General features: G+C 37.9%; 1 protein-coding gene across 1 annotated transcript; it reads left to right on the top strand.

The window, feature by feature from the left end:
* Positions 1-298: 298 nt before the first annotated feature.
* Positions 299-1021, top strand: LOC117635216. The gene has a single exon (XM_034369567.1). It carries the CDS (start codon positions 299-301, stop codon positions 1019-1021), a length of 723 nt encoding a protein of 240 aa, XP_034225458.1.
* Positions 1022-12027: the final 11006 nt, after the last annotated feature.

The raw sequence follows: 12027 nt of genomic DNA, 5'->3' as shown, positions 1-12027 counted from the left end.
ATTAACTTTTTGACTGTTTGACTCTGTATGCACCGTTTTGACGTTTTCCCTTCTTTTGTCTTCAGTTTTAATTCACTTCGGTTCAGTGTCTTTGAAAACGGTCAACTTCGAAATACCCCACCTGGAAACACCTTTTCAAAAAACTATAAATCATCCGCTAAAACAAAACGTGTACCCCAAATATTCTCGTTTTGCACCTCTGCCACTCCTCAAATCGTTCCATTCCAAAAACTGTTGAATGAATTTGAAACACTTCACTACAATCGGAGGAAAGAGAAGGAAGCATGTCCATTTGGATATGCCCCAAGCCTTCATCCCGGAGTCCGCTTGGTTTCAAGTGATGTTATACGTGGCAACCGAATCATCGGAAGATCTCTTCCGTATGGCATCTGTGTGCCCATTGTTCCAAACTTTTGCAAACAGTCCACAAGTGTGGAACACCATTTCAATGGCAAAGTACCCATACCATCCTATCTGGTACCGTGCCAGACCCGCGGTCCAGCATTTCTTGGAACAATGCAGGGCTTGCGATAACCCTGAGTCCATATTTAGAGAAGCATTCGATATTTTTTTCAAGCACGGTAAGGTGGAAGCGTTGTATGGGATGGGCAATGCAGCCACGGCAGGCCATATGGAAGCGGCTTATGTAGTTGGACTACTTGGTATGTCCGAAATTGGTCAGTCAAAAGAGGATGCATTACAATTCTTGTGTTCTTTGAATCAGCGTAACAACATTGATATGAAAGGAACCAGGGATGCTTTGACACGAAGATTAAACACAGCATGTGTTGCAACACATATCGTAGATATGTTTGACTATGGGAAGATTAAGTTTAATCGCTGCAGTGCTTGTAACAACAATGAATGGTATTTTGTTATTCAAGGCTGGCCTAGTGAAGACAAGATAAATCCTGCCTTCTGGACTTGTTGCAATCGATGCAAATGGCACCGCGAGAGTATTTTTTGGTCCAAACTGATGCGTGAGTATGTTGTGCGAGGGAATCACGTTTTTTTGCATTAGTTTGAGTACACACAATTTACGGTTTTGATGCATTGTGGACTTGCTTCTCTTCACTTCTAGGTTGGCTGGCTACGTTGTACATATGTTGTATAAATGTTGTTTAAAAGTTGGTATTTTGTCATAAACCGTTTTATATATAAATGTATAATATTTATTAGATAGGGGAATTATTACTTACATCATAGACGGCTAGGATTGATATTTTATTGACACAGATATTTTGCTCACCGACCCCAATCTTCATATTTCGTAAACGAAAAGTCATGCATGGAGTAAATAGGTGTCTTTTCACCGGTGCTTGGGAATGACATTTTCCCCCTCTGCAATGAAGGATTTGGTTACACGTTTCTTAAGCAAAAGTTGAACACTGATTGACGTTGAATACTTTTTTTGTGTGGAAGGAGTACAATGGATGACTTGTATATTTCCATATTATGTTTCAAAACATCCCTTCAACCTAAAAATTAAAAAAATTAACAAATTGAAGAACAAAGAAACCGATGAGCACTACAAATGGCCTATTCACACGGAAAATAAAATTGTTTTCAACAAGTTGGACTAAATATAATTAACAAAGGGACACCGTCAAAAGAAATATGATAATAATTATAATAATTGTGGATAAATAATAATAAAATACTAATGTAGCATAACCATGAAACAGGGAATTCAGTAGGAAGATGAAATCTTAATAAGTTAGTAGAAATTTTCGGATCATTTTTCTAATTTTTGTGTATTTAGTTCTGAATTTTCCAAGAAAAAGGAATAAAATAATAATTTAGGGTAAAATGGGAGGATGTGGCCATGTTGACTGACGTACACTTGTGCAAGTGGTGAAAGGTGACCGGCTGAGATTGTGCGAGGTGTCTTTTTGCAATTAGGGTTGGCTATTATAGTGGAAAAATCCATTGGAATAGGTAATAAATAGTAGGAAATTCCAAAAAAAGGTTGGGAAAATTACCCGGGCCTCCTTGTGACGTCATAAAAATAGGACAACCTATAAATAATCCGTCTCGCAATTTCTTAATCCAAATTGTTTTACATAACTCACTTCCCTCTTTACCCTAAGTATTGATGTTTGTTAACTTGAACTTCAATAACCTACTTCAACAAGCATCTCCCGTTAATGTTCGGAATAATTTTTTAAAATGCGTAACAATGAATCGGAGAATTCAGCAAGGGAGATGGAGTGTCAATGAGTTTGTAGCAATTTTCGGAAATAATTTTGAATTTTTGTGTATTAAGTTATGAATTTTATAAGACAAAGGAATAAAATAATAATTTAGGGTAAAATGGGAGGATGTGGCCATGTTGACTGACGTACACTTGTGCAAGTGGTGAAAGGTGACCGGCTGAGATTGCGCCAGGTACCTCATGGGAATTAGGGTTGGCTATTTTAGTGGAAAAATCCTTCATAATAGGTAATAAATAGTAGGAAATTCCTAAAAATGCCCCAAAAATTACTCCGGCCTCCTTGTGACGTCATAAAACTAGGAGAACCTATAAATCATTCGTCTCGCAATGAAATAATCCAAATTGTTTTACATAACTCACTTTCCTCTTAACCCTAAGTATTGATGTTTGTTAACTTAAACTTCAATAACCTACTTCAACAAGCATCTCCCGTTAATGTTCGGAATTATTTTTAAAACTGCGTAACAATGAATCGGAGATTTCAGTAGGAAAGATGGAGTGTCAATGAGATGGTAGCAATTTTTGGATAATTTTTATATTTTTTGTGTAATTAGTTCTGATTTTTGTAAGGAAAAGTAATAAAATAATAATTTAGGGTAAAAAAGGAGGATGTGGCCATGTTGACTGACGTACACTTGTGCAAGTAGTCATAAGTGACGGGGTGAGATCGCGCCAGGTGTCCTCTTGCTATTGTTTTGGCTTTTTGTGTGCAACAATATGTGGAAATAGGTAATAAATTATAAGAAAATCCAAAATATTCCCGGATAATGACAAAATCAAAATTATTTGTACATAACTCACTTTCATCTTTCCCCTAATTCACGTTAACACGTATATTTCGGATAATATTCGATTTAAAATTTGTAATAATACAATAATTAGTTTCACTATATACAATAATATGTTTTGTTATAAAAGTTGAACATAAATAATAATTGCACATGCTTTGAAGCCATCATTGCAACTACGCCTAGAGCTTTCAAGACGTCAGTTCGTATTCAATAAGTTGTCCACATGCAACTGCACCTAGAGTTTTAAACACGTCAGCGGTATTCAATAAGTTGTCCACATGCAACTGCACTTAGAGATTTTAACACGTCAGAGGTATTCAATAAGTTGTCCAAATGACGCCGCATTGGGAATCACTAATATATTTTCAATCATGTCAAATCACATACAATAATGCCAGACTTTTTCTCAATAACCTCACACAAGTGAAGCAATTTTAAAACCCTTAGTGAATATTTGTCCTAGTCTATATGAGTGTTTATATATTCAGTCTGCATTTTTTTCACAGTATATGTTAACTTTTAGAGGGATTCCACAAACATAAAATATAAAGAAAGCAAGAAATAGTAGGAGATGAACAAGTACAAAAAACAATATATAAATGGTACATAATAATTCCATAACCTTGTCACAAACGCACTCACAAAAGGTTTTCCATAAACCTTGTCCTAACATATAATAAATAAAGGCAACATTGCATATGATGCAACCATGTCCAAATCTGATACGTGATAAAAAAAAAAAATGGACATGGCCGCAACATATGACTGAAGTAGATGGGCTCTTTGCATCTTCTGTTTTCGTAATTAAGGACATCAAAATAGTAAGGTTTAAATCTTCCATAGTAGTTAGCATCAAAATAGCTTTGAAGCAGAGTGTAACGAAAATTCCAATTCCACTGATTTGCCTCTGCTCAAACACGAGAACCAAAATGGTTACTTCCCTTGCTGAGTATATTTGGTGACGTCGAAAACGGTAATAGATGACCAATCAAACCCGGGTACGACGAGTTTTGCATAGGATCGGAAGTAGTCGAATCCAGCTTGCATCACACGCTTCTTTGACTCCACTGCATTAGATGAGTTCTTGTATTTTTTAACAGCTACACTCCGAAGTCGTTTGTGTCTACGCTTCATGCGCTGCAACTTCGCCCATTCCAGATTGGCCTGCCTTTTGTCATCTTCAATTTGGCCTTCAACAAATTCCAAACGTGCCCTTGCCCTTTGGATTTCATCAACAAGTTGAAGATGCCTCTCCTTTCAAAAACCAACAACTCTTTCAGACTCAAAACTTCCAACAAAATGGTCATTCTGTCTAGGAATGTGACATTGCTTGTCTGGTGACTCACTTGCGTGTCGAAGGCGGTCTTTGTTTGGAGGGGTGTTTATTATGCTCACATCAAACTTGGTTAGTAAATCCATTCTTTGGGGGGAATGAGTTTGTTTGGTTGAGAGAGTATCAGTAGATGGAGACAGATTCGGTGGAGGAGTGAGTTTTGTTGGGGAGGAGAATTTATATGAAAGGGGTGATAGTAATACCAAGAAAAGGCTTCCCGCCAAAAATATTTGGTGGACAATGTATAAATTAATTTTTGGTCTGATACAATATAAGTTTAATCCTAACTAGTTTGGTTGAGTTAACTAAGTAGATGTCACTTCCATTGAGTTTCTCTCAACCACTATCAGTGGTGTAAGGAGAGTGTGAGGTTGACATGCTTCAAAAGCAAAACCTGACACCTCTTTTAAAAAAATTCCCGCCAAAAAGTACATATGTTGACTACACACAAGCTTTTGTATGTTGGTCTATAAACCTATCTTCCCTTTCTGAAACGAACTTGCATATGCAATCCTCATCCTCCCAAAACAAAGAGGATTATTCAAGCATGTCAACCTCTTCAGGCGCCAACAATACAATCGAAGATGACAAATTGGAGTCGCAGGTTCTATTTCCACATTCTACTCGCCGTCCCCTTCCTTTTTCAACATCATTTGGGAGTGAGGGGGACTCCGATGATCCATTAGAGGCAATACATGCAGTCAGTGCCAAGCTGGATTATAATTCCAGACTGATCAATTCATGGCACGAGAAATGTGTTGAAGGCGAGGCAATTTTGGCTGATCTTAACATTAGAGTGAACAAAGCGTTCTCCCAAAAGAACAAGTACTTGAAGCTGAGTCATAAAAGGAAGCTGAAAGCTGAGGAGTTGGATATAGTAATGAATGATGAAATGAAAGGTTGTTTGATGAACCATATGCGATGCGAAGAGCACCATAGTGAACTGGAGTTGGCATTCAACGAAGGATTCGACAAATTCCGAGCATTTGCGGCAACAACTCATACAAGTTATGATTGGAACTATGTGTCCCCTCATGCTGTGAGAGAGATACTAGACGATGGGGGTGACATGAATGAGCATAAGCACGTCAAAGCTGCTCGGAAGAAGCCGACCGATCCGAGTAAGTGATTGCAGCTACCGCTGTTCGGTTGGTTGAGGGTGACCGTGGTATTGCACATATACTCCCTTAATGTCATTATCTAATTTAAAATAACACAAATATCAGTTTCATTTGCTTCATATATAATTATTGGGACTATGTATTGCAAGTCATCATGTGTTATAATGTGTAACATTATATTTTGAAAATACGGACATATTATTCAATAAGCAGTCAATATCACAGCAAGCTGGGAATCAGTAAATGCTCCTTCTCATGTCCATTTACATTAAAGAGCTGGCGTAGTAATGTGTTTAAAAAAAACTGACACGTGAGTCATAAGTAACATAACATGTGCTATACATTGTTTAGTGAATGGTTTATGGTATATATATATAATAAAATTCCAAATATTGCTGAAGATTTATTTGGTCTATATCACTAGGGATATGAGTGGCCATAAGCATGTGAGACCTGCTAAGAAGAAGCTGACGAGCACGACCGAGTGATTGTGGCTACCGTTGTTCAGTTGGTTGGGGAGATCGTGGTATTGCTAAGAGGGAGCACATAATATGTTTTGCAATCAAATGTTCTTTTCTGTGTGGAATTATGAGTATTTATGTAAGTTAGTGTACCCTTTAATATTTGTCATTCAGTATCGAAATGTAATTGGCTGCAATGTTATGTTTCTTTTTTACACGCTGCTTTCTATTTGCTCTGTTCCAACAAAGTGCTTCAAGTATCCTTCAGTTACAAAAGTGTACAAAATCGTGCCCTTATTAACCAGTTGGAAAAAGTGGCTACTGCTGGAAATGATTACTGGTAATGGAAACAACAGAGTAACTACTGGAAATGAGCATTAGCCTGAGGATTTGAAAAATGAATCTCTGTTAAAGCATAATTCACCATAAACTGGCCATTTTACATGGTAAAAGTCATTGCTTCTTCACATAACTCAAAATTTCATACTTTATCAAATGTCTTTGAAAATTTATAAATAGGGAGAAGATGTAAAATTAACATTTCTCCAAATTTCATGGACGAATGAAACCAAGCAAATTTTCATTTCAATTACCAGTGGACATAGTAAGAGCTCATCGGAGGACATGAACAAAAACACAATACTATTCAAAAACTGAATCTTTAAACATCAATAACATGTCATTAATCTTCATAACAACCACATTTCGTGTAATACAAATATAAATCATTCAGTTGGTTCGTGCATCCTGTCAAAATCGTCGAATAATGGGTCACTACGATGTATTGGAGTTGATTCGTCGTTGGTCGACGGTGATGTCCTGCATAAACATCAAACACAAGCACATAAAAATTTTACCTATTCAAATTTTAGATGCTATTACAAATAGTGTTAGCATCTTACGGTGTGTTCAAGGCTGGGCATTGTCTTCTATCATGACCAATGTGTCCACACTCCCGGCAGTGTCTAATCCCTCGCTTCATTGCCTTTTCCTTTGCTCCCGTTACTCCTTTCGACCTTCCTTTGCACCTCACTCTCTTATGGTCTTTCATATATTGTGTTTGAGAGCTGAACCCTCCAACTTCGTTATTACTTGGTCCATCCTTCAGCAACTTCAACTTCACCTGCAAACTTTTTTGAGTCTCTNACAGTACCTCACATCCTTCTTCACTCATTACTGCATCACAACATATCAATGCATTCCACTTACACAAAACATTGCCCAAATTGACACAAAATACGCATAGCCTAACTTCCAATTACACAAAACGCAAGCAAAATTTCATAAGTTACGTCATCTCTTGTGAAATAATCTGTTCAAAATAACATTAGAACCAATATGTTCAACTAAGAACACAAATGTAATTCAAACCACCAATTNCAGAACTTCACCCAATATCCTCTCCAAATGCTTACTCCTAATGTCATTAAGCCTAAGTTTAGGTTCTTTTACCTACATTTCATAATTTTCCACCCCGACCAACAACAATGAACTAAGTATATTGAATATTCATAAGCAAATGACACATTATTGATTCCAAAAATGACGCATTATTGATGCCACAAATGACGAATTTCCCACCCTCACAAAAAAATNAACCAAACCCAATAAAATCAATTCAGCAAGTGAACTTACCTCTCAAAATCAATCGGGACCTCTNAAGTCAGTCAGCTGGAAAGAATGTGGTGGACATTAGAGAAGACTCTTTGGTATTTGAGACTCCATCTCTACCAAAATCGAGGACCAACTGCTGCTGCGGCTTCTAGCTACAAAAAGAGATATGCTACTTTGCTTTCATCTGGAATCTTGTCAGCTGAATGAAAAANAGAAGGGGTTTTCACTTGAGCCATAGAATCAAAACAGGGCAACAGCTAGGTAAGAGACATTCTTCGTAATACCCAGGTTACCATAGATCGCANGCCTCCCAACGAGCTAATGACAATCGAGTGACTATACGGTTTGGGAGATTTGGATCCTTCTAATTGTGGGTTTGCTTTACATTCAAAAAGAGANGATTGTGTTCTTCAATTTTTCAGAGAGAGGGAAAGAGGGGAAGAACTGAAGTTGGGTTTCTAACGGGTTAGATTTCAACCCGTTTCTACATGCACCCTCTTTTAAAAACTCACCGTTGGATGAAATCCAACGGCTCTTACATACCCCTCACAAACACCCCTTATAACTTCCCACTCACTATAGACTCTCCCTCATTAAAGTGGGTGAAAGTTGACTAGGGTCAAAAAAGGCCTAGGAGGATTGGGTCAATTTGATCATATCACCCCAATGTCATCCTTTCTCATTCAATGTTGGGCCCTGATCTTCCCTACTTGGTTGTAAACGTCTTTCCCCTTGATATCAGAGCTCTCATGTTTCCTATCCAATCTAGAGGGGTTATTGACTTTGCTCGGTTTATAGGGCAACAATTTCAGAGACCTTATTTATTTCTTGTAGGAGAGCAGGGAGCTATTGGTTTCTTTTATCTGACTAGTGAGAGATCTGAGAAGATTTAACATTGGAATGGGCTCTTAATAGTAAGGGGTAGTTCTCAAAGTATCACCAATGATCGACTGTGCCATGGGGGCTGCGTTTTGTCAGGAGCGCCATCATGGAAGCCTAGGTGCAGGCCTTTTTTCATCATATCAAGGTTGGGACTTTCCTTGTTCCTCATTCCTTCTCGCGCCTTGACATCATGCTCCGCTTCTCTATTCTTTCTCCTAGGATTCACCGATCTCGCATTTCTCCTTTTTGTTTGAATGGTGTTTTCCAGTCTTGGCTCCTCGAACTCCCTTATGATTACAACACGAGTCCACTTCACTTCCCATATCCTGCAGATCCTTCTGTTGGGGGGTACATATTTGTAATTTTTCAGAGTATGCCCAAGCCAACCACATTGGAAGCAGAAATCCGAGAGTCGTTCGTATTGAAATTCCACCAAAGTCTCAGCACCTTCTTGTCTAGTAAGCCAAAACTGTTAAGAGATATTTAGTTATTTTTAATTATATTTTTTAATTAACTAATCCTGACTTGGTAACATAGAGGCCAAGTCAAGCTAGAGTCCTAACATGCAGAGGATGTGGTAGAGTCTTCTCACCACAATCACAATTTCTTCCGTTGTTTAGAATTGTTATCTCCACAAAATCTACACTAGTTGTGTTAGTGGTTACAGTGGAGTTAGAATTCATTTTCTTTGCTTCTATTTAAGATGTAAACTTGTTCTGTTTTAAGAGAAGAGAATCTTCAGCTTTTAAAGCATCCTTTACGTTTTGGTTTCAATTACCAACATCTGGTATCAGAGCTCTTCTTGGGCCTGATAAAGAAACACTCGAGTAAAGAGTGAAGGAGAGAGTCTTGCAGTAGCTAGAAACTATGGCAACTAAAAAAGTCGCTGAGAGTTTTGCTCAACCTGCAATTCCACAGTTTGATGGTCATTATGATCATTAGAATATGCTAATGGATAACTTCCTAAGATCAAAGGAGTATTGGCACCTCCTGGAATTAGGGATTGACTCACCAACAGAAAGAGTCACTTTGACTGAATAACAACAAAAATGATTTGATGAACGGAAGCTGAAAGACTTAAAGGTAAAAAATTATATATTTCAGGCAATCGATTGATCTATTTTGGAGACCATACTCGAGAAGCAGACCTCCAAACATATATGGGACTCTTTGAAGAATAAATATGAAGGCTCAGAGAGAGTAAAGCGTGCACTGCTTCAAATTCTAACGAGGAGATAGAAAACAGGATGAGATCAAGTGGTGGCACCATGGAAGAAGTAAAAGTTGTGGAGAAGATATTGAGATCATTGACTCCTAAATTTGACTATGTTATTTGCTCAATTAAGGAGTCAAAAAATGTTGCTGAGATGCGAATTGATGAACTGCAAAGCTTTTTGCTAGTGCATGAGCAAAGGCTTAGCCGTACCAATACTAGTGAGGAGCAAAAAAACACTAAAGGCTTCTAATTTTTCTGAGTCCTCAAGCTCTAGAGGAGGAAGAGGTCGTGGAAGAGGTGGACGAGGTCGAGGAAGAGGTGGTCAAGGCAATCAAGTTGGTGGAAGGTTTGGGAATAGAGATGATAGCAAATCATCTCATGTCTCCAAGAAAGATGATGACTCTTAAGGAAAGGGAGGATGCCACTATGACAAGTCCAAGTTTGAGTGTTACAGATGTGGAAACTTTGGTCAGTAAAAGAGTGAGTGTTATATGAAGCTGCCAAAAGAGAAGGAGAAAAATCCAACTTTGCTAAGAAAAAGGAGGAAGACACTTTTGATGGCCTTTCATGCACTGGAGAAGTATGACCAAGGAATATGGCACATGGATACTGGCTGTAGCAATCACATGAGTGGACGTAAGTCTTCCTTTGTTAATTTAGATGAAAGCTTTCGTTCAGTTGTGAGCTTTTGAAATAAATCAACTGTGAATGTGATGGGAAAGGGAGATATTCAAATCAGGACTAAAGATGACTTTGTTGAAACCATTGCAAATGTCCTTTTTATTCTTGACTTCAAAACAAGTTTATTAAGTGCTAGTCAGTTACAAGACAAAGGGTATAGGATTACAATTTTTAAAGGAGAATGTGAAGTGTATGATCCAAAGAAAGGCTTTATTACTGTGGTAAAAATGTCCTCAAACAGGTTGTTCGGTTTGAAGATCAAGACAGTTCATGCTTCTTTGCTTACAATTGAAAATGATTCATGGAGATGGCATTACAGAGAGGGCTCATCAGCTTTGGAGTTAGTTCACTCAGATCTATATGGACCAATTAATCCAATCTCGAATGGTAACAAGAATATTTCATCTCTTTTATTGATGATTTTAGTAGAAAGACATGAGTATATTTTTTTTGCAGGAAAAGTATTTGATGCATTCAAAAGCTTCAAAACCCTAGCTGAGAATGAAACTAACAAGAAGATTCAAACACTTAGAACAAATCGACGAGGGGAGTTCTGCTCCAAGGAGTTTTATTTGTTATGCAGAGAAAAAGGCATCAAGAAACATCTCACCACTGCTTACACGCCACAGCAGAATGGTGTAATTGAGAGGAAGAATCAAACCATTCTTAATATGGTTTGAAGTTTGCTAGTTAAAGGGAAGGTTCCAAAGAAGTTTTGGCCTAAAGCTGTACTATGGTCAGTTTATATTCTTAATACAAGTCCCATGACAGGACCCGATCCAATTTCCGCTTTGGAATCCGAGTCGAATCCTGTGCGTGTCCGACATCTGGCGAATATCGGGCACAAAAGACCTTTTTACCCTTCTCGTCTTAAATTCTTTTCAGATTTTCCTTAGACTTATGCCGAAATTTCGGCAGAGTCTCCCCTGTATTTTGACCAATCCCAAAATTTTTCCACCTGTTAAACAATCAATAAATTCACCCCAACTGCCAGAATATCTCAAGTAACCAATTTCAACTCTAGTTTCTCAGTTTCAAGTAGATATCAGAGCATTTTTCTAAATTTTTCAGGGTTTCAAGGGTTTTCTACGAAACTCTACCTTACGTGGTGACGCGGAAACTTTGAGTGGCCCGGTGGTGGATCCCGTGCACTTCTACGGCCTGGGGGCGAAAAACAAGTTGAAAAATGTGAGTGGACATAAATAGGGTTCTTTAGAAATAACTTTATGACCATAATAACCCCCATTGCAAAAATAGTTAAATAAAACTGAATACGTACTCTCCATTTAAAGCATACTAAACTCAAGGTATTCTATATAAATCATATTCAAGCTCGAAAAGTTTCACACAAAAGCACTGAAATCAAAGCTTGCATAAAACGTTGAAATCAAACTGGTATAAAAGCTTTGTACTCAAACCTTGCATAACTGAACAAATATATAAAGGTATCAATGCTTAAAAAAAATCAGAGAAGCTGATATAAAATAACTGAAAATCGTAATTAAATAAAGAAAACTCAAAATCATTTGAAAATACCATCTATTTGTACCCTGTCATATCCGTCAATTCCCCTGGCAGGTCTCGGGTGCCACACAGTCTACCCGAGCCGCAAACTGGCGAAATCAGGGGACTATGATCAGCCTGTCCCGCCGGCAGATTCCTCGATGACACCAAGTCANCTCGAGTCGCTCTGGCAGGATGCAGGGGACCGTA

This window comes from Prunus dulcis, chromosome 7, assembly GCF_902201215.1.
Source record: "Prunus dulcis chromosome 7, ALMONDv2, whole genome shotgun sequence".
In the NCBI taxonomy this organism is placed as follows: domain Eukaryota; kingdom Viridiplantae; phylum Streptophyta; class Magnoliopsida; order Rosales; family Rosaceae; genus Prunus; species Prunus dulcis.
The sequence above is the reverse complement of the archived record's forward strand: the minus strand, read 5'-3'. Positions and strand labels throughout refer to the sequence as shown.

Bases quoted from the DNA above. Each gene is read 5' to 3' on its own strand.
- LOC117635216 (XM_034369567.1), top strand. From the start codon at position 299: ATGCCCCAAGCCTTCATCCCGGAGTCCGCTTGGTTTCAAGTGATGTTA.